This window comes from Ahaetulla prasina, chromosome 1 (genome assembly GCF_028640845.1).
Source record: "Ahaetulla prasina isolate Xishuangbanna chromosome 1, ASM2864084v1, whole genome shotgun sequence".
Taxonomy (NCBI): Eukaryota; Metazoa; Chordata; class Lepidosauria; order Squamata; family Colubridae; genus Ahaetulla; species Ahaetulla prasina.
In genome coordinates, this window is record NC_080539.1 from 11,706,893 (window position 1) to 11,729,391 (window position 22,499).

The window sequence follows — 22,499 nt, forward strand, 5'->3', positions numbered from 1 at the left end:
AGCCAGGCCTGATTGCCATCAGCCAGGTCTGGAGGCGTGGCCTGGGGGGGGAAAGAGTCTGGGGACGGAGGTCTCGTTATTTCCTCCACCTGGCCTACCTCTGGTTCCTGGAGCTGAGCCAGGGAAGCCAGTGCTCCCGAGGTAAGTCCTGAAGGCCCTTCCCCCTCACTTTCCAAGTCACTTTCTGGCAGGGGGCCCGGCTCGGAGGGGGGGGGGTGCAGACACAACATGTGGAAAGTTAAAGAGGATCCAATGGATGGCAAGTAACCAAGGAGAGAAGCAACCTAGAACTAAGGAGAAAATTTCCTAACAGTGAGAACAGTTGTTCAGTGGAACGGCTTACCTCCAGATATTGTGAGATGGTTCATCACCAGAGGTTTTTAAGAAGAGACCGGACAGTCATTTATCAGAAATAATATAAGTCTCCTGCGAGAGCAGAGGGTTGGACTAGATGGTCTCCAAGGCAGAGGTGTGTTTTTTGCATGCCCTTCCTCGGCATGTGTCAACCAGAGGTGGGTTTAGCAGGTTCTGACCAGTTCTGGAGAACCGGAAATTTTGAGTAGTTCGGAGAACCAGTAAATACCACCTCTAACTGGCCCCACCCCCATCTATTCTCTGCCTCCTGAGTCCCAGCTGATCGGGAGGAAATGGAGATTTTGCAATAAACTTCCCCTGGAGAGGGGACGGAATTTTGAGATTTTACAGTATCCTCCCCTTGGAGTGGGGTGGGAATGGAGATTTTACAGTATCCTTCCCCTGCCACGCCCACCAAGCCACACCCACAGAACCGGTAGTAAAAAAATTTGAAACCCACCACTGCTCCAAGGACCCCCTTCCAACTCTGATACTGTCCAGCTGAAGCTGGATGTACCCTATCCATACTCTCAGTCTTCAAGCGCTGCGATAAGATTGCATGTAATTGCTTAATTTGTCAGCATATTGATGATATCTCACCCCATGGTAAAGGATGAGCTCACCCAGTGGCCTCGCCTAGGTATTAAATAGGAGAAGGAGGAGCACCAAGCCTTACAGCATCCTCCTGGGGAAGGTGTGTCGGCCCTTCCCCAGTCATCACTGCCTGGAATCAACCCCAGAAAAAAGGAGGCAACCCAGCATAGATGCCACTCCCGATCCTCTGAGATCATCAGGAAGGATACCACGGTTGAGGGTATCGATGGTATTTGTTGCCATGGTTTTAGTTTTTACAGATGCAAATTGCCATGTGTCATTGGAAGCAGGCAGTATGCAAATCGTAACCCATAAATAAATAGAAAAAAAACCTCTCTTTGCTCTTCCCAATACAGGCAGTCCTTGACTTACAACTTTTCATTTAGTGACCGTTCGAAGTTACAACGGCGCTGAAAACAGTGATGCCCGTTTTTCAAATTTAGGACTGCTGCAGTTTCCCCATGATCAAAATTCAGAGGCTTGGCAATTGGCTCGTATTTATGACGCTCGGTTGCAGTGTCCCGGAGTCATGCGATCCTCCTTTTGCGACCTTCTCGCAAGGAAAGTCAACGGGGAAGCCAGATTCACTTAACAACGGTGGCACTAACTTTAACAACCGCAGGGATTCAAGTAACGACTGCGGCAAGAAACCGTCTCTTAACAACAGTCTCACCTAGCAACAGTGTTGCGGTCGTTAAGTCGAGGACCACCTGCATTTGTTATCCACAGAGGCAGGGAAGGGGACTGAAGAAACCAAGTGAGGGGGGGGAAAAATCTTGCTTGAGTCAAAGAGAATTCAGCCACGCTGCTATAAAATGAACATACACTTCAACACTGCATAAAGGCAGCAGGGCGGGGGGGACGGGGGACGAGGGGGTTGAGTGGTTGCCATCACCAACCTTGTTTTGCTCTGCAGACCACTTTCTGCATCAGAATATTCTGAGTCACTGCTGCTGATTCTCTTCCAGCTGAAAGCGTGGGAAGGTAAACGCTCTTTCGCAAGGGAAGGATATTTATCACTGAATGCCCAATTGGTGATCTTAGCGTCCCGCTCTTGCCAGAACTCATCCTTTAATGAGGGTTTCTCTACTCTGCTTCCTTCAGCAACCCCTGGCTGCTCTTTCGCGGCGGCTGCTTCTTCCGGCTTCTCTTTCTTCGGTTTTCCTTTAGGTTTCTTCCTCCTGTTCTGCTAGCAGTGGTTGGGGGGGGGGGGAGCAGAAATGATACAAACGCGAGTCTTTTCAATTCAGTGAATTACACGCAGTTCTCTTTAGCAACAGCAGTTAGACTTATATACCGCTTCATAGTGCTTTTAGAGCCCTCTCTAAGCGGTTTACAGTCATCATATTGCCCCCAACAATCTGGCTCCTCATTTTACCCACCTCGGAAGGCGGGAAGGCTGAGTCAATCTGGAGCCTGGTGAGATTTGAACTGCCTAACTGCAGCTAGCAGTCAGCTGAAGTAGCCTGCAGTACTGCACTCTAACCACTGCGCCACCCCGGCTCTTTAATCAATCTGGGGCCTCTGGTGGCTCAGCAGACTAAGTCTGTCTGTTATTAACACAGCTGCTTGCAATTACTGCAAGTTCAAGTCCCACTAGGCCCAAGGTTAACTCAGCCTTCCATCCTTTATAAGGTAGGTAAAATGAGGACCCAGATTGTTGGGGGCAATAGAAGTTGACTTTGTATATAATATATAATATACAAATGGATGAAGACTATTGCTTAACACAGTGTAAGCCACCCTGAGTCTTCGAAGAAGGGCGGGATATAAATTCAAATAAATAAAAAAAATTTTTTTAAAAATCCAATCATCTAATGCTTTTCTAAATATTAGTATAGGATAGGCTGGGTAGGATTTTTCTCTCGGCATCAAGAAATCTATCTCAACTTAAGAGGCCTCCACGATAAATGCCCTGATTTATTCCATGATAAATACCCTGATAAGTCAAAGGGTCCCCCTTGGGGCGGGGTGGGGGGTGGGTTGGGGGTGGGAGGGAAGATATGCTTAGGGAATATTGCATTAACCCCCCTATCTTCCTCTTGTTGCAGTACACGATCATCGGTTGAGGTGGGGGTGGGGGCGGCCTGTCAGCCCTGAAGGCCATCTTTTACTTTGGAACTTCAGGGCTGCCACATTTAGTGCTGTGGGAAACTGGGAGGGGGGACTGTATGGAGCAAGGGTGATATGTATTCATAACAACATTCTTTTCTCTGAGAGTCAAGGACATTCTGCCCTGCACCTGAAGTGGCGTGACTGGGAGGCATCTCCAGTTTGGACGGTGGATGATTGGACCATATGATGGATATATGGGTGCTGGGGCAGGGACTTGGACTTTCCTTTTGGTGGGGAAAACCTGGAAACTTTCAGATTCGGGTTTTCCCAGATGTGCCAATATGACATCTCTCATAAAATGGAACTTTGAGGAACTTCTAGCCTCAGTCTTCTTTCGTTACGGGTGTTACTTGGAACCCTGACACGTACGACCTGCTCTCTTTGCTTAAGGCACCATGCGGCTAACAGTGCCTCTTGCTCAGGATTTAAATCAAAGTAAAACGAATATTTCATGTTCCACAACAGCTGCTTTGGAAGTTCCACCCTGTCCAATTTTCAGACCCTGTTTGGTTAAGCGAAAGCTTCCCGTTCAAATCCCTGGCATCTCCTTCTAGCAATGGGCAATCCCTGTTTCAAAATATGACAAGAAGCTGTCAGCTAGAACAGAATTTCCTTTCATATTCTGCTGCCCTCCAGTTGGGTTAAACCTCTCATCCCCAATGAAAACTGCCATTCATGGAGATTATGGGATTTAGAAGCCCCCATAAGCAGCAATTAATGAAGGCAGATAAATGCTTATAAACACTGGCTTTGCTCTACAGCAGGGGTGTCAAACTCAAGGCCTGGGGGCCGGATGCGGCCCGCAGGGTGCTTAGATCTGGCCCACGGGGCCGCCCTGGAAACAGCAAAGGACCAGCCCGCAGTGCCTCTGCCAGCAAAAATGGAGCTCGGGAGGGCTGCGTTCAGCCTTTCTGAGCTACGTTTTCGCTGGCAGAAGGTTGCAAGAGGACGTTTATTTATTTATTTATTTATTTATTTATTTATTTATTTAAATTTTTATACCGCCCTTCTCCCGAACGACTCAGGGCGGTGTACAGCCAAAAATAAAAACAGCAAGTATACAAAGTTAAAATATCAATTTAAAATACCTATTCAATAGTGGCCGAATTAAAACCGTCAGATTGACCTAACCTAAAATACTCCATATAAAATTACAAAGGATTAAAACTTTAAAATTTGGAATTTAAAAAGTCAGTCAGTCCAGTCCCGCTTGAATAAATAAGTGAGTTTTTAATTCCCAGCGAAAGGTCCGAAGGTCAGATATTTGGTGCAAACCGGGGGGAAGGTTGTTCCAGAGCGTAGGTGCTCCAACAGAGAAGGCCCTCCCCCTGGGGGCCGCCAGCCGGCATTGCTTAGCGGACGGCACCCTGAGGCACCCTCTGTGAGAGCGTACGGGTCGATGGGAGGCATAAGGTAACAGCAGGCGGTCCCGTAAGTACCCGGGCCCTAAGCCATGGAGCGCTTTGAAGGTGGTAACCAAAACCTTGAAGCGCACCCGAAAGACCACAGGGAGCCAGTGCAGCCGACATGGAGCTCGGGAGCTCGTTTTCGTTGGCAGAGCGCTTGGGCCACCACAGGCACCCGACACGAGTGAAGGTCGTGTTGAGGTGGCCACACCCACCCTGGCCACGCCCACACCTGCCCCCCAAGGTCAAACACAACCCTGATGTGGCCCTCAATGAAATCGAGTTTCACATCCCTGCTCTACAGCAACGTTTCTCGATTTTGGCAATTTAAGCTTTGTGGACTTCATCTCCCAGAATTCCTGACTGGCTGGGGAATTCTGGGAGTTGAAGTCCACACAGCTTAAAGTGGCCAAGGTTCAGAAATACTACTGCACTGTACAGAATATCAGGCCCTGCTGTAAGGTGCTTTTACCAAAACATTATTTTTTTTTCACAGACAGACAAAAACAGCCCTCAGCTTGTGACCAGATTACATTTGAAGTGGCTTAAGTTTAATGCACAAACCACACAAAAAACATATTTAAAAAGTTTACCCCGCTCAGTTTAACACTGTTCTGCTCCAACTTCTCGTGCTCGATGGGTAACCAGTTGTCGTACTGAGGAAGGAGCGCTGGATATAAGATGCTGGGCATTTCTATGTTAATTCCAGGGAGTCCATGAAACATGTATTTCTGAAATCATCAAAGAAAATCATAGATAATCTATATCTATAATCTATTTAGTGCTTAATTACGGTAATTTAAATTAAATAAAAATCTGCTTTTTTTTGCAAAGAATCTTTGGTGTTTACAACTAAAATTGAGCTCAACATTTCTGTTGCTAAGAGAGGCAGTTGTTTAAGTCAGGGGTCTCCAACCTTGACAACTTTAGGGAGTTTGTTGTGTCTTGCCCGCCCTCAGAGCAGCCAGGGCCTTCTTATCTGCTCCCGAACACGGAGGAATGTATGCCTCCCGGCCCCAGTCCTGGCTCCATGCCCAGACAAACTGCAGAAGAAGGAGCACCTCCCTGCCCCAGCCCTGACTCCATGCCCAGGCAAACGGAGCAGCTAGACCCCTCCCCCTCCTCCACAGCATGTGAGCCTGAGGAGGGTTTATTACCAACAGCTGATTGGAGTGATCCTCGCATCAGAAGATTGGATAGGCGGAGGCAACAGAAGGAAGGGAGGGGCAGGCCTTAATGAGTGCTGAGTCATGGAGCCACACCCCATGGCCTATATAAAGGAGCTACTTTCTGGCAGTCTCTGAGTCAGGCAGAAGTCAAACTTATCTTGCTGAAGTCACTTTCTGGTCTCCTGCCTGCTCTGAGGACTTTGCTAGGACTTTGGGCAGAGCTGCAGAGGCAAGCCTGATTCGGATTTCCCTGACCCGGCCGTCAGCGGAGGAGTGGGACACGACAGAGTTGAAGTCCACAAGTCTTAAAGTTGCCAAGGTTGGAGACCCCTGGTTTAAGTCAGTCATACCCCACTTTATGACCTTTCTTGCCACAGTTGTTAAGCGAATCACTGCGGTTGTTCAGTTAGTACAGGGGTTCTCAATCTTTTCTATACCATGCACCTCTGATATATTCTTGCACCCCTTTAAAAATAGCCTTTGTATTGCTAACTAGGGCATACAAAACCTTTGCCAGACCAATTCTTGAATACAGCTCATCCGCCTGGAACCCCTCACTGTATAGCTGACATTGACACGATTGAGCGGATCCAGAGGTATTTCACGAGAAGAGTTCTCCACTCCTCTGCTCACAATAGAATCCTTTATGCCACCAGGCTTGAAATTCTGGGCCTGCAGTCCGATCTAAGCATAGTACACAGAGTTGTCTGCTACAACGTCTTACCTGTCAATGACTTCTTCAGCTCTAACCACAATAATAGACGGGCAAACAATCGATACAAACTAATCATGTATGTATCCTAATATCCAAGCGAAATGTTGGAGGTGTGATTGTGATGACGCTACATATTTTCATATTTGGTGGACTTGCAAGAAAATTAAGGTCTTTTGGATAAGAATTTGGTGGATTATTCAAAATGTACTGAAGAAGAAGATAAAAGTTCCTGCCGCAATTTTTCCTTTTGGGAATTATAACGGATTGTACAGGGATTGAGACTAAATTGATTCTGAATTTAATAACAGCAGCAAGACTGTTGATTGGACAATACTGGAAGAAAGAAGAGATACCTACAATAGAAGAATGGATATTGAAAGTTATTAATTTGGCTGAGATGGCTAAAATCTCAGCGTTTTTAAAAGACAATACGCAGGAAAGATATTTAATTGAATGGAAAAAATGGATTGATTATCTACAAAACAGATATCAGATTAAGAAATATCAGATTGCCTTTGAATAATTAGAAAGTTATTTTATGTAATGGGGAGGGGGTTGGGAGATGAAAAGCTTTGGATGTGGTTATTTGGATTGGAAGGGAAAATTTTATTCTATGTTTGGTTTATGTATAACAATACCTTGTGATTGACCCGGGAAGCCGGGGGAGGAGGGAGGAAGGGGTTTTTTTTTTTTTTGGGAGGAGGGAAAAAAAGGGGGAAAAATGTTTTTGTTTTTTAAAACTCTTTCAATTAAAAAAAAAAAAAAACAATCGATACAAACTCAAGATAAACCGCTCCAAACTTTTTTTTTTATTAAAAAAGTTTTACAACAATTAAATTTTTCCCCTCCCCTCCTCCTAAACCCCTCCCCGGACTTCCCGGAGCAAACACAAGGTATAGTTCCTTAAACAAAACAGTCATACATTAAATTTTTAAAATCTAACACAATTATAATCTTTCTCTCACATAACCTGACTTCTTCCATTAAAATCAAAAATAACATCCTTCATTCAAAAGCAATCCGAAATTTCTTAATCTGATATCTATTTTGAATATAATCAATCCAGTTCTTCCATTCATTTAAATATTTTTCTTGAGTACTGTCTTTCAAGAAGGCTGAGATTTTAGCCATCTCAGCCAAATTGGAAACTTTCAATATCCATTCTTCTATTGTGGGTAATTCTTTTTTCTTCCAATATTGTCCAATCAACAGTCGTGCTGCTGTTATTAAGTTCAAAATCAACTTAGTCTCAATCACTGTACAGTCCGTTGTTATTCCCAAAAGGAAAAATTGCGGTAGGAACTTTATCTTCTTCTTCAGAACATTCTGCATAATCCACCAGATTCTTATCCAGAAAGACTTAATTTTCTTACAAGTCCACCATACATGAAAATATGTAGCATCATCACAATTACATCTCCAACATTTCGCTTGCATATCTGGATACATACATGATAATTTCTTAGGATCTAAATGCCATCTATAAAACATCTTATAAAAATTTTCCCTTAAATTCTGCGCTTGCGTAAATTTAACATTTCTAACCCAAATTTTTTCCCATGTTTCCAACATTATTGGTTCTTGAATATTCTGTGCAAACCGCTCCAAACTTGATTGCAGAAAATACGACTTGAGCAACAAAGTGGTCAACGCCTGGAATGCTCTACCCGACTCCATTGTTACAGCCTCAAACCCTCACAGCTTCAACTTCGAACTGTCTACCGTGGACCTCTCCCCATTCCTAAGAGGTCCATAAAGGGGGCACGCATAAGCGCACCAGCACGCCTACCGTCCCTGCCTGACAGTCCCCATTTATCTGTACTTCCTTCCTTTGTTTATGTTTATATCTATACCTGCTATCTTGTATGTTTGACAAACAAATAATTATATGCATATAATTATATATATATATACTATAATTTTGAAACTTCTAAACCCAGGTTTTCGCACCCCCTGGACTATCGTCTCGCTCGACTGGTCGGGAACCCCTGGGTTAGTACCACAGTTGTTAAGTGAATCTGGCTTCCCCATTGATTTTGCTTGTCAGAAGGTCGCAAAAGGGGATCACGTGACCCCGGGACATTGCAACTGTCATAAATGTGAGTCAGTTGTCAAGCATCCAAATATAAATCACGTGATCCTGGGGATGCTGCAATGGTCGTAAGTGTGAAAAATGGGTCATGTCACTTTTTTCAGTGCCGTTGTAACTTTGAATGGTCACTAACTGAACATGTTGTAAGTCGAGGACTATCTCTAGTCTCCTTTATTGAAACAAAGAAAAAAAAACCCATCTATTCTTTTAAACATCAGTTGGATATCATAAATTTATAGGGTGAAATTTAATACCGTGGATCAGGGGGTCTCCAACCTTGGCAACTTTAAGACTTGTGGAGTTCAACTCCCAGAATCCCTCAGCCAGCAAAGCTTTTCTGGCTGAGGAATTCTGGGAATTGAAGTCCACAAGTCTTAAAGTTGCCAAGGTTGGAGACCCCTGCCCTGGATGACAAAAGTCTAATGCAAAGCTTGTCCAAAACCTGATCAGAATCCTTTGGATACCATGGGAATCCAAATTCCTACTAGCTTGTAATTTGTTCAGGATAGCAATGTTTTTCATTTACACGTCTACAAAGCACAGGGAACAGCTTTTGTGCACACGGTATTGAACTAGCACACCGCATCAAATCATGGTTTGCTGAATAAAGCACAATGACTTGGGCCATGCACCTTAGACCACGAACTAAAAATCAGGTTGTACAAAGATTTATTGGATTTGCATTTGTGATGCAAAGCTCAAACCACAAATCACATTCTGGCTTAGGGCGACATGTGAAACCAGCTGCGAACTATCTTTGGACGTCGTAATGCACGATGGATTATTGTGACAGATGTCAGTCTACCTTCCCCCCATTATACATACACAGTACAAACACCACCCCCATATGATTTTAAGATTAGACACTTCCATTACTATTTCGGAGTTAGCCCTATTCTGTGTGTCACCCACACGCAAAACTGTGGCTAAGGTGATTACAGTACAGAAGCACCATAATCCATGATCTGGTTGATTTACTTCAAACAAACATAGATGCTATTATTCTCCTTTTCCGTTTCAGCAACAAAAAAAATTGGGATGAACCTAAAACAGCAATATGATAATCCTTAATTTAAAGGTAAAGGTAAAGGTTCCCCTCAGACATACGTACTAGTCGTTCCCGACTCTATGGGGTGGTGCTCATCTCTGTTTCAAAGCCAAAGAGCCAGCACTGTCCGAAGACGTCTCCATGGTCCTGTGGCCGGCATGACTCAACACCAAAGGCGCACAGAACGCTGTTACCTTCCCACCAAAGGTGGTCCCTATTTTTTCTACTTGCATTTTTTACGTGCTTTCGAACTGCTAGGTTGGCAGAAGCTGGGACAAGTAATGGGAGCTCACCCTGTTACGCGGTGCTAGGGATTCGAACCACTGAACTGCCGGCCTTTCGATCGACAAGCTCAGCGTCTTACCCACTAAGCTACCGCGTCCCAATTCAAACAAACATAGATGCTATTATTCTCCTTTTCTGGGTTTTTTTTTTTTGGTTTTTTTGTTAAATTGTTAAATGAATGGCTGTAAGTTAAGGACTATGTTATTGCTGTTTTAGGTGCATCCTAAAAAAAATTTTTTTTTTGCTGAACCTGAAAAGGAGAATAATAGCAAACAAACATAGATGCTATTATTCTCCTTTTCAGTTTCAGCAACAAAACAAAAAAATTGGGATGCACCTAAAACAGCAATAACATAGTCCTTAATTTACAGCCATTCATTTAACAATTGTTCAACCACACTGAATAAACCACAGACTTCAATTCAGTGTGAGACCAGATTTCACATTTACAGCCATCATAGCATCCCCATGGTTACATGATCACTTTGGCAACTGGCTGGTACAGATGGTCCTCGACTTACAACAGTTCATTTAGTGACCCTTTGAAGTTACAACAACATTGAAATGAGTGCCTTTTGACCATTTTTCACACTTACGACTGTGGCAGCATCCCCATGTTCACGTGATCAAAATTCGGATGCTTGGCAACAATTTATGACAGTTGGTGTGTCCCGGGGTCATGTGATCACCTTTTGCAACCTTCTGGACAGCAAAGTCGATGGGGAACCCAGATTCACTTAACAACCGTGTCACTAACTTAACAACTGCAATGATTCATTTAACAAATGGGGTAAGAAAAGTTCTAAAATGGGACAAAACTCACTGAACAAATTTCTCACTTAGCAACAGGAATTCTGGACTCAGCTGTGGTCATAAGTTGAGGACTACCATTTATAATGGTTGCAGCATACTGGGGCCATGCGATCACCATTTGAGGTCTTCCCAGCCAGCTTCCAACAAGCAGTCAATGGGGAAAGTTGGATTTGCTTAGCGACTCTGTGATCCACTTAACAGCTGTTTGCAATAACGCTCATAAAATTGGGTGCAACTCACTTATCAACCGCCTCGCTTAGCAACACAAATTCAGCCCCGAACTGTGACCACAATCTACCTGTAGTAGAGTTTGACCGTTTCTTCAGACATGCCAAGAGGAAAACAAAGTGGCTCACTGCTATCAAATCAATGATGGGTACTGTACTGTGGCTTGTGCAATTCTAATTTTAGAAACCAGAGGCATTTCAAAAGCATTCTACACATCTGAGTACAAAGGCCCGTCAAAAACTTTTTCAGGGTCGTTTTTGGGATACTCAGGGAACCTCCGTAAGTCAGGGAAGATTTCCACTTTAAATCTCGTCACCTTTAACACAGCCAGGAGGGAACCAAGCTGATCGGTCTGGGTCAGCCTCATCTTTCCTCCGTTTAAGAGCGACTGGATTCCCTTCAAAGTATTTTGTAACAGCTGGAAGGGAAACAAAAAACAATGAGCCAACTATCCGAGAATAGCACAAGTCTATCATCTAGAGCAGGGGTCACCAACTTTTCGGACCTCAGGGACCACTAAATTCGTAATTTTAAATCCCGCAGACCACTAATATGATCTGCCTAATGACCAGCTGGGTGGGCATGTGACTGGGTGGGCTGAAGTTTGAGGACGTCTGATTTAGTGCAATATAAAAAATGCAAATAATTTTTCTGCGGACCACCAAAATTTTCGCGGACCATCAGTGCTCCACGGACCACCAGTTGGTGACCACTGATCTAGAGTGCAATTTTATCTAGGTGATAAAAATGATGTTTTTTCCTGGAGGCTGGGGACAGCAAAAAACGCCACTTCCTGTCGGACTGTTTCTGGCCTCCAGGGAGGGTGGGCATTTTCGCCCTCCCCAGACTCATAGAGAGGCTCTGGAGCCAGGTGAGAGAGAAAAACGGGCCTTCCCAACCCACCCGCAGGCCCTCCGGAGGCAGGAAACAACCAGTTCCCTATTTCTGGTGGGCCCAGAAGGCCCAAAAATTAACTGGCCAGCGCACGCATGTGCTCTGGAGCTGAGCTCGCGTGCCCACTGATATAGCATCAGGTTCACCATCAAAGAATTAGAGTTTGAGAAGTTGCTATAATACCGGTATAACACCCAAATTTAATTGCAAACTCAGCCTGTGGTTTAGATTAAGCAACCATTGGGCTTATGTAAGTTCATTCCACATTAAATCAATTTTTAAATTTTATCACCAGCAACTAATTAGCAACCTCAGACACTTCCCCAAAATAAGTTTAATAATACAGGGACATGATTTCCATTACGTAATTGATGTCCTAGTTTACCGCTCTTGAACCTCAGTTACAGGTTCACAACAAGAAGAAAATTCATGCTTCGCTTGAAGCATGCTTCAAAAGCCACTATCTTGATTAAGCAACAGCTTAAGTTCTACTGATCAAGGAGAATATTTGTAGCTCAGGGTTGAAATGCGGGGTTCCTTGAACCAGTCCTCTCTGAGCTTGGTTGTCTCCTTGCAGGTGTTCCATTAGTTTGGATGTCTGCAGGAAAATAACCAAGCTCAGAGAGCACCAAGGAACCCCATAGTTTAAATCCTATCTGAGAAGACTGACTCAAGGCATCAAGATTGTTAATTAACCCACTTCCAAAGAGGGATCAAGGAAGCCACACAGTACATAGCTATGCTTGATTGTCTCATTCCGTCCCTCAAATGTAGTTGTCTCCACATCTCAACCTCAGCTAGTTTAAAATGTGTGGACTTCAACTCCCAGAATCCCCAAAACAGCATTCTGGAGAGCCCATCTTAAAGTTGCTGAGATTAAGAAATACTGCTTTACAATTTCCGGAATATAATAAGCTTTCTTGTCCCGTTGGGGATGCTGTTTTTAGCAGGCATGTTCCTCATATGTCAGGGCTGCGTTTCTCCTGGGAATGAAGCCCCCATCCTATGGAAATTACTAACAGAGATGGAGATTTGGCATTCTACATCAACAATATACTGACGAGTCAGGTTTATTTTTCCGTTCCAACAGTGACAGGAAGAGAATGGGGAAAAGTGCAAATAGAAGCCAAGATGACAAACAGAGAAAAGAAAAATAACAATCCCCAGAAGGATTGTTTTAGAAAAGTGTTTTAGAATAACAGAGTTGGAAGGGACCTTGGAGGTCTTCTAGTCCAACCCCTTGCCCAGGCAGGAAACCCTACACCACTTCAGACAAATGGTTATCCAACCTCTTCTTAAAAACTTCCACTGTTGCAGCATTCACAACTTCTGGAGGCAAGTTGTTCCACTGATTAATTGTTCTAACTGTCAGGAAGTTTCTCCTTAGTTCTAAGTTGCTTCTTTCCTTGATTAGTTTCCACCCGTTGCTTCTTGTTCTACCCTCAGGTGCTTTGGAGAATAGTTTGACTCCCTCTTCTTTGTAGCAGCCCCTGAGATATTGGAAGACTGCTATCATGTTTCCCCTAGTCCTTCTTTTCATTAAACTAGGCATACCCAGTTCCTGCAACCGTTCTTCATATGTTTTGGCCTCCAGTCCCCTAATCCTCTTTGTCGCTCTTCTCTGCACTCTTCCTAGAGTCTCAACATCTTTTTTTACATCGTGGCGACCAAAACTGGATGCCATATTCCAAGTGTGGCCTTACCAAGGCATTATAAAGTGGTATTTGATGGTAGCCAGTTGAAGGTGAGCGTTGGTGGGAATATATTCCTCCTGAAAAACTGGATCTGCAGCTGGGAAGTGCTCCTAAATCTGGCTATGCTTCTTGACTCTCAAATTACATATTGGAATGAGATAGGTGAGGGAATGGAAATAGTGGGCCCTCCCTCCCTTAAAAAAAGGATTGAAACAGTTCAGCCCATCCCCCACAAAAGATCAGATGGCATTCTGCGGTTCCCTGAAAGTAGGGAGGCTAGGCTGTCATTCCCCAATCTCTTCCTTATTGCCCACCTCTATCCTAAAGAATGCTCTTTGTCCTTACCATGCAAAAGGTGATTTCATCTACTTCATTTCCTTTGGAAGTCTGTAAGATGCTCAAGAAAGCCTGAAAGCAGAGCTCTCTGTAAGATTCCTCCAGGTAGGGCTGTCCAGGTAGGCTAAAAAGACAGGCAGAGGCAAAGGAGGAAGATGAACTGCAGAAAAGAAGTAATCCTTATATCTATCTGTTTAGAAAATGTAATAGAAGAAAGAAGCAATCACTTCATATCAGAAAGCTTATGGCATCTGAGTCCCCGTAGAAGGGGGCAAAATGCTTTATCCAATGAAATAAGGAGATTTATTAAGGAAAGCAATATCTCACTATGCTACCTGTGTTTCCACGAAAATAAGACCCTGTTTTATATTTTTTTGAACCCTGAAATAAACGCTTGGCCTTATTTTTGGGGAAGTCTTATTATATTTGGGGGCACGTGGAGCAAGACAGGGCTCCTCTTGCCGTCTTACCTGATTTCCAGCTCTGTCCTCTAACCCTAACCAGAGGAAATGGCGGGGACCTGCTGCGCGTGTGTTTAAATATTTTTGGGGAGAGTTTCTTTTAGCGCATGCATTCAAAAGCGGGATTGGGCTTATTATCAGGGGATGTCTTATTTTCGGGAGAACACTATAATGTTCTTCCAAGTATTAGACAACATAGGAAACTGATGGCAGAAAATCCCTATCCTGTTTCCCGAAAATAAGACATTCCCTGATAATAAGGCCAATCTGGCTTTTGAGTGCATGCGCTAAAATAAGCCCTCCCCGAAAATATTTAAATGCATGCCCAGCCGGTCCCCGCCACTTCCTCTGGTTAGGGTTAGGGAGACAGAGCTGGAAATCAGGTAAGATGGAAAAGAGGAGCCGTGTCTTACTCCACGCGCCCCAAAATAATAAGACCTCCCTGAAAATAAGGCCAAACTCTTAGTTCGGTGTTCAAAAAAATATAAGACAGGGTCTTATTTTTGGGAAAACACGGTAGTGGTCCATTGAGTCTGATCTTTGAGGGTTGTTGTTGTTTTTTAAGTCTTGGGGTTTATCCCAAGCATGTTTAAACTAAAAAAAATCCTCAGGTATGTACCCTGACCTGTTTTTTTCTGCAGAAAACTTAATTCTCTACTGTCTGTATTTGCAATTCTGCTATAGAATGCTAAATACTAGGAGTTTCTCGGGCAATTTCAGTTGAAATTACAGATTTTTTTACAGCTATTTAGATTATCCCATGTAATAGTGATCAAAACAAGGAAAATGTTAATATTATAGCCTAACAGTGACTGGGTTCAAATACTGCAATTAGCCATTACTTGCTGAACACCATACAGGGACTGTTCACACAAAGTAATAAGCCAAAACCCTTAATAAGCCAAACCACTATTCTGGGTTCATCTTTTGCACTAAACTATAACCAAATAAACCACATTCTGGTTTAGTACCATGTGCTGAGTATCAGTTTTGTTTTGTTTTTAAAGTACTTTTCAATATCACCTCCATCACTTCCACTGATGTGTTTAAAACAATTTTAAAAATCAATTACAATTAATATGTTACATTTGTATTTCTATAGCGAAGAATATTTGAACTAGAATGTTAACAGCTATTTTGAAGTCTATTATTAACTCTTAAAAAACAACAACACTTCCACAAAAATGCGCCGTAAGCTGGAATGTATGACCATGTTTATCTGTGGGCCTTGGATTTAGACATTTTTTTCTGGACCCGCCTGATGCTGGAATATTTACATCCAATATCCCTAGAAGAGACACAACATAATGGAAAGGAGTCAAGCGATACCTATTTGTTTCAGTCATACCTGAGGCACAGGTTTGCCATGGTGTGTATTGCGGCCCTTTTCTGTTCAGCATCAGTTTGAGCCGGGCTGCAAAACTGCCTCAGAAGTCCATTTTCCCCCAGCAAATCTGGGAGATACTTTAAAAAAAAAGACAGCACATATTTGTTGAACAAATTGGAGAAAAGATGCAAAACAAAACTTAGAATTAGCTAAGCAACAAAAGCATGCTTAGTGCACGAATTCTAGAAGCTCAGTCATCTTATTATGGCTGAACCTCAGGCTACAATAAAAAAAAAGAGGTAAAAGCTGAAAATTTCATTCAGGACATCTCAGTTTTTCCCATCATCAGATAGCAGGAATTATTCTAGGTTAACATGGGATAGGAAATTATCTTCATTTAGCCATCAAACAACCTATATTAACCTGTACTGTGTTAATAATAATATCCTTTATTGTCGTTGTACAAAAATACAACAAAATTGATACGAGTTGGACCAATATATCTGAAGGATAGTTAGAAAAATACCATTACAAGAAATTTGAAATCTTCCAAAGAACCCAGCACATTTAAAAAATTTTTTTACTTGTCTATATTGTGAAAGGGACACGGTGGCTCAGTGGCTAAGACGCTGAACTTGTCGATTGAAAGGTCAGCAGTTCAGCAGTTCGAATCCCTAGTGCCGCGTAATGGGGTGAGCTCCCGTTACTTGTCCCAGCTTCTGCCAACCTAGTAGTTCAAAAGCACGTAAAAAATGCAAGTAGAAAAATAGGGACCACCTTTGGTGGGAAGGGAACAGTGTTCCATGCACATTTGACATTTAGTCATGCCGGCCATATGACCATGCAGACGTCTTCGGACAGCACTGGCTCTTCGGCTTTGAAACCGAGATGAGTACCGCCCCCTAGAGTCAGGAACTAGCACATATGTGCAAGGGGAACCTTTACCTTTACCTTATATTGTGAAAGTGGTATAAAAATATCAAAAGAAAACCAAGGATGTAGAAACATTATTCAAGAACTCAAAAATAACTTTGTGTCAGGATAATACATAACATTTCCACTAAGTCTTCTACCTTCAAGAAATATACAGGTAGTCCTCGACTTGCAACCTCAACTGAGCCAAAAATTTCTGTTGTTAAGTGAGGTTTTTAAGTGAATCACTGCAAGTGGTAAGTTAGCAATCCGTTTGTGAAGTGAATCTGGCTTCAAGGTTGCAAAAGGGAATCACATGACCTTGGGACACAGCAATGGTCATAAGTAGGAACCAATTGCCAAGCATCTGAATTTTGATCACATGATCATGAGGATGCTACAAAGGTTGTAACGATGAAAAATGGCCATAAGTCACTTTTTTCTGTGTCATAGCTTTGAACAGTCACTAAGTGAATTATTGTAAGTCGAGGACTACCTGTACAGAACCTAAAAAGTTTGATTAGCCCTTCTGCTTGGATGGGATGGGCTGAATTATGAACCTATTTGTTTATGGTTCTATTCAGATAGCAATTCAGATAGCAATTCTCAGCAACGGTTATTGAAATTTCCTTCTAACTCCTCTGCCCATATTTCCTCTGCACTCGGCAAATAGAAGAAGTTTCTAAGCAAGATATTCAAAAATTATATTCCAATCCACCTTTTGGCACTTGTGTCCATTGCTGTAGACAGAAGCTGCCAAGGCTTGCAGAATCTCAACATGTGTCCAAGTGCTGCATTTTCTCAGAGCAGAGATGAAATAAGGCAGAAGATAATTCAGGCTCTCTTCATCAAGCGCAACCTGCAATTGCAGAAAGAAAAATAAGATTAGCATGATCTTGAATCGATGAATTCAGGATATTATCTAATTAGGTAAGCAGTAAATCAGTTTCAAAGGGCGGCTCAGGGGCTAAGATGTTGAGCTTGTCGATCGAAAGCTCAGCAGCTTGGCAGTTCGAATCCCTAGTGCTGCCATGTAACAGAGTGAGCTCCCATGACTTGTCCCAGCTTCTGCCAACCTAGCAGTTCGAAAGCACATAAAAAATGCAAGTAGAAAAAATAGGGACCACCTTTGGTAGGAAGGGAGCAGCGTTCCATGAGCCTTTGGCGTTGAGTCATGCCGGCCACATGACCACGGAGACGTCTTCGGACAGCGCTGGCTCTTCGGCTTTGAAACTGAGATGAGCACCGTCCCCTAGAGTCGGCAACGACTAGCACGTAAGTGCGAGGGGAACCTTTATTTAAATCAGTTTCATTAACTATTGTCTCGTATCTTTCAAAAATGACATCTATAAGCAGAAGAAACTAACAGCTAATAAATCCACCAGTGTCTCATCTGTATACAGAGAAGAGGAAAAAAGTGTGCTACATTTATAGCAACTATATCGTTTTTCTAATGGCAGCATAATGACTCTTCGTTTATGACAACTAGACACAAGAACAGTTTTTCCCCGAACGCCATCACTCTGCTAAACAGATTCCCTCAACACGGTCAAACTATTTAGTAAGTCTGCACTACTATTAATCTTCTCATCGTTCCTATCACCCATCTTCTCCCACTTATGTCTGTATGACTGTAACCTTGTTGCTTGTATCCTTACAATTTATATTGACTGTTTCCTAATATGATTTGATTGCTTGTTTGCACCCTACGATTATTGTTGTGTTGTAGCTTATGATTCTCGATTAACGTATCTTTTCTTTTATGTCCACTGAGAGCATATGCACCAAGATAAATGTCTTGTGTGTCCAGTCACATTTGGCTAATAAGGAAAGGAAAAGGAAAGAATGGAATGGATTGGGATTGGGATTGGGATTGGCATTGGAATTGAATAGAATGGAATTTATTGGCCAAGTGTGGTTGGACACACAAGGAATTTGTCTTGATGCATATGCTCTCAGTGTACATAAAAGAAAAGATACCTTCATCAAGCTACATTTAACATTTACAACACAAATGATGGTCATAGGGTATAATTTAACACTTAACGATAAGCAACGAAAGTTAGTCATACAGTCATAAGTGGAAAGAGATGGGTGATGGGAACGATGAAAAGATTAATAGTAGTGCAGACTTAGTAAATAGTTTGACAGTGTTGAGGGAATTATTTGTTTAACAGAGTGATGGCCTTCGGGGAAAAAACTGTTCTTGTGTCTAGTTGTTCTGGTGTGCAGTGGTCTATAGCGTCGTTTTGAGGGTAGGAATTGAAACAGTTTATGTCCAGGATGTGAGGGTTCTGTAAATATTTTCACAGCCCTCTTCTTGATTCGTGCAGTACACAGGTCCTCAATGGAAGCAATTATTTTTTCTGCAGTTCTAATTATCCTCTGAAGTCTGGGTCTTTCTTGTTGGGTTGCAGAACCAAATCAGACAGTTATAGAGGTGCAAATGGGGATTGGAAATGGAATGGAATTCAATTCTGTACACAAAAAGGTTAAATATACTAGCAAGTAATGAAAACACTTATGAGAATTTGAAATAGTAGCTGACTTACAATTAGATGCTCCACCAGAAAATGGCAAAAAATTGTTTTCTCACCTGGAATCTGTTGAGCAGCTGGTGAATTAATTGGCACACTTTATTGACAAGATGTTCTTGATTAAGCTGGACTAGTTTACAAGCTTGGACAGATAGTTCACAAATATCCTGTCATATAAAAGAGGACAAAAAAGGGGTTGTATTAGTTACTTTTAATACCCTGAAAGACACAGAGATGAAATTGAATGACAAAACAGGTAATCCTCAACTTATAACAATTCATTTAGTTACAGTTCAAAATTCTAACTGCACTGAACAAAGTGACTCAGTCATGACCGTTTTTCACAATGATTACCACTGCAGCATCCCCCATGATGGTTGGCAACTGACTCATATTTATGGCGGTTGCATTGTCCCGGGGTCATACTGTTGGAAGTAATGTCCATCTGGGTTCAGTTCCAAGTGGGGGGAAAAGACACTGGAAACATTTATTTATTTTATTTTATTTTATTTTATTTACATTTATATCCCGCCCTTCTCCGAAGACTCAGGGCGGCTTACATTGTTTAAGGCAATAGTCTCATCCTATTTGTATATTTATATACAAAGTCAACTTATTGCCCCCCCAACAATCTGGGTCCTCATTTTACCTACCTTATAAAGGATGGAAGGCTGAGTCAACCTTGGGCCTGGTGGGACTCGAGCCTGCAGTAATTGCAAGCAGCTGTGTTTAATAACAGGCTATCTTACAGCCTGAGCCACCCACGGCCCATGGAGACTGCTTGGAAAGATGGTTTAATGGTGGCCAGGTTCATATGGTTTGAGTTCCTGAACAGAAAAGGGCTGAGATGCTGAGCGCGCCTTGGTTTTATGCCCTCTCTGAGATTTGAACTTCCTGGGGCACAGAAAGTGTACCCTGATTGGTTGTCAGATCCCTAGGAGATGGTGGGGGGTCTTAGCTAGCCTTGCTGGCTGATGTAATCTTCCCAGGTGTCATGTGATGAGTTTCTGTTGCTAAATGGGTCCTATTTATTTATTTATTTAGTCATAACAATATACATAAGCATCACACAAAAAGATTATATAGTATATAAACATATATATGAGGAAGTATAAGCATATATATATAAGAAAAAAACACACAATATGATAGGAACGGTAGGCACGTTGGTGCTCTTATTATTGTGTTATTATTATTATTTTTATTTATTTATTTATTGTTATTATTGTCTTATTGTGTTGCAGATGATGGTCCATTGACAAAGGTGGGGGGGGGGGAGGCAGGAAGCTGCAGGGAGCTGCTTTGTCCTTAAAACACGTTTCTCCATTTCTCATCCAGGGAAATATAACATTCTGCCCCTTTTTAATATTTTCTAAAATATTTCATTCTTCTAGGAGAGGGGTGGGTGCTAACTTCCTAAAATGCAATCCCATTTTGGCCACCTTCTGACAAGCAAACTCAATGGGGAAGCCAGACTCGCTCGAACAACCACGTTACTAACTTAACTGCCGCGATTCGCTTAACAACCGCCTCGCACAGCAACGGAAATGTTGGGCTCAATTATGGTCATAAACCGAGGACGACCTGCATCTCCCGCGAACTAACCTTATTTTATAGATTTGTGGCTGTGAGGTTACAAATGGGATGGGGGGGAACAGAATTAAAAAAAGAAATATTAGAGGATGGTGGGATGGAAAAAGGCGAGTCACTCTGGCCCGGCCTTTGCTTGGGAGCCTATTTCCTCCATCCCATCAAGCTCCCCTCCCACCCGCCGGTCCTCTGCCTTCTCCGGGTACTCTCACCTCGGGCTTCGGTCCCCATGGCGCCGCTCCCCACGGGCCGCAGGTCTCGGACATGAGCTCGTCGAAGAGCAAGTGAAGCTCCGGGCGGCGGCGGCCGACGTTCTCCCCACCCGGGGCCTGGTCGGGCTCGGGGGCGAGCTGCAGAGCCTTGAGCCGCGCCAGGTAGCGTTGCAAGCAGAGCCTGGATTCCATCCAGGCCGGGTTCGGTTCTGCTGCTGCTGCCATTGCCGCCACTGAGTCTCCACCAGCCATGCAGGCCTCGGCCGCCATTTTTCCAACTCGTCTGTTAGTTGCTGGGGCAACTAGGCCGAGAAAGGACGCCCAGGCCTAGCTTCCGGATGAAAGCGCCTATGGATTGTACAGGAGACCGCGCCGCCGACGGAACTTTATGGTTGGAGCCACTTCCGGTTCGCACTGTGGAGCGTCCCCTATTGGCGGGCGGTGATCTGTGGGACAGATTAAGAGTTGGAAGGGACTTTAATATAGGTCAGAGGTCTTCAAACTTGGCCGCTTTAAGACGTGTGGACTTCAACTCCCAGAATTCTCCAGCCAACTATGCTATGCTAGGCTATGTTATGCTATGGATAGCTGGCTGGAGAATTCTGGGAGTTGAAGTCCACACGTCTTAAAGCAGCCAAATTTGAGGACCCCTGATATAGGTCATCTAGTCCAGGGATCTCCAACTTTGGCAACTTGAAGACATGTGGACTTCAACTCCCAGAATTCTGGGAGTTGGAGTCCACAAATCTTCATCTTGCCAAGTTTGAAGACCCCGAATCTAGTTTCTGTGGATCTGCTTTTAAAAGCTGTAATGTCAATGTGTTGGACAGGGGAGAAAATACCAGTTCCATGGATCAAATCCTTCCCCATGTCTGCTGCTTAGGCAGCTGAATAGAAAGCCACTATTTTAGTAAGTGTAAATACATAACTATTGATGTCCCTAACAGCTACTCAGGAACAAATTTTGTGCACTACCAAGTCATTTCAATAGCTAGGCAACTTAAGCCTTTGGAACTCTATAGCTTTTGAAATGCTGGTGAAATTTCCACACACAACATGCCTCACTATCCTTGTAAGCAGCTGAACATCAAGTCCTTGTTAGTTTACACAGTGTATTAGCACTTTGCTTTATTCATTGAAAGGTAAGAAGTAGGAAGTTCTCTGCCCCAAGCAGCTTTTATTCGTAGTTTGTGCTGCAGAGGGAAATAGAAATAACAGTAAATGGGAAAAATATTTGTCTCTCATTGGAACATTTTTTAAGCTCGGATTTGATGAAGGATATAAATTCATGGCCTGGAGGTTTGAAGCAGTTGGAGTCCACAAGTCTTCAAGTTGCCAAGGTTGGAGACCCCTGATTTAGTCCAAACCCCCCAACCCCCACCCACCCCCAACCCCAGCCCACACAAGCAGGAGACCCTACACCATTTCTGACAAATGGCAGTCCAATCTTTTCTTGAAAGTCTCGAGTGATGAAGCTCCCACAACTTCTGAAGGCAACTTCTGTTCCATTGTTTGATTGTTCCTCCTTATTTCTAAGTTGAATCTCTACTTGATCAGTTTCCATTCATTATTCCTTGTCTGGCCTTCAGGTGCTTTGGAAAATAGCTGGACCCCGCCCCTCTCTGTGGCAGCCCCTCAAATATTGGAAGACGGCTATCATGTCTCCCCTGGCCCTTCTCTTTGCTAGACTAGCCATGCCCAGTTCCTGCAACCGTTC

The 22,499-nt window shown here is 43.2% G+C and overlaps 1 protein-coding gene across 2 annotated transcripts in view; it reads right to left on the reverse strand.

Moving 5' to 3' along the window:
• Positions 1-21,131, reverse strand: part of HEATR6 (HEAT repeat containing 6) — a 50,865-nt gene extending 29,734 nt beyond the window's left edge. The window contains exons 1-8 of one of the 2 annotated variants that reach the window (XM_058164196.1): positions 20,783-21,131; positions 19,040-19,147; positions 17,162-17,302; positions 15,553-15,668; positions 13,753-13,867; positions 11,136-11,237; positions 5,063-5,200; positions 1,848-2,137 (exon numbers count right to left, since the gene is read on the reverse strand). In XM_058164196.1, the coding sequence (XP_058020179.1) occupies positions 1,848-2,137; positions 5,063-5,200; positions 11,136-11,237; positions 13,753-13,867; positions 15,553-15,668; positions 17,162-17,302; positions 19,040-19,147; positions 20,783-21,052 (1,280 nt within the window). In that variant the 5' untranslated portion in view covers positions 21,053-21,131. The remainder of the gene's footprint in view (positions 1-1,847; positions 2,138-5,062; positions 5,201-11,135; positions 11,238-13,752; positions 13,868-15,552; positions 15,669-17,161; positions 17,303-19,039; positions 19,148-20,782) is intronic. The other variant, XM_058164197.1, reaches the window with a different exon arrangement.
• Between the last annotated feature and the right edge of the window lie 1,368 nt (positions 21,132-22,499).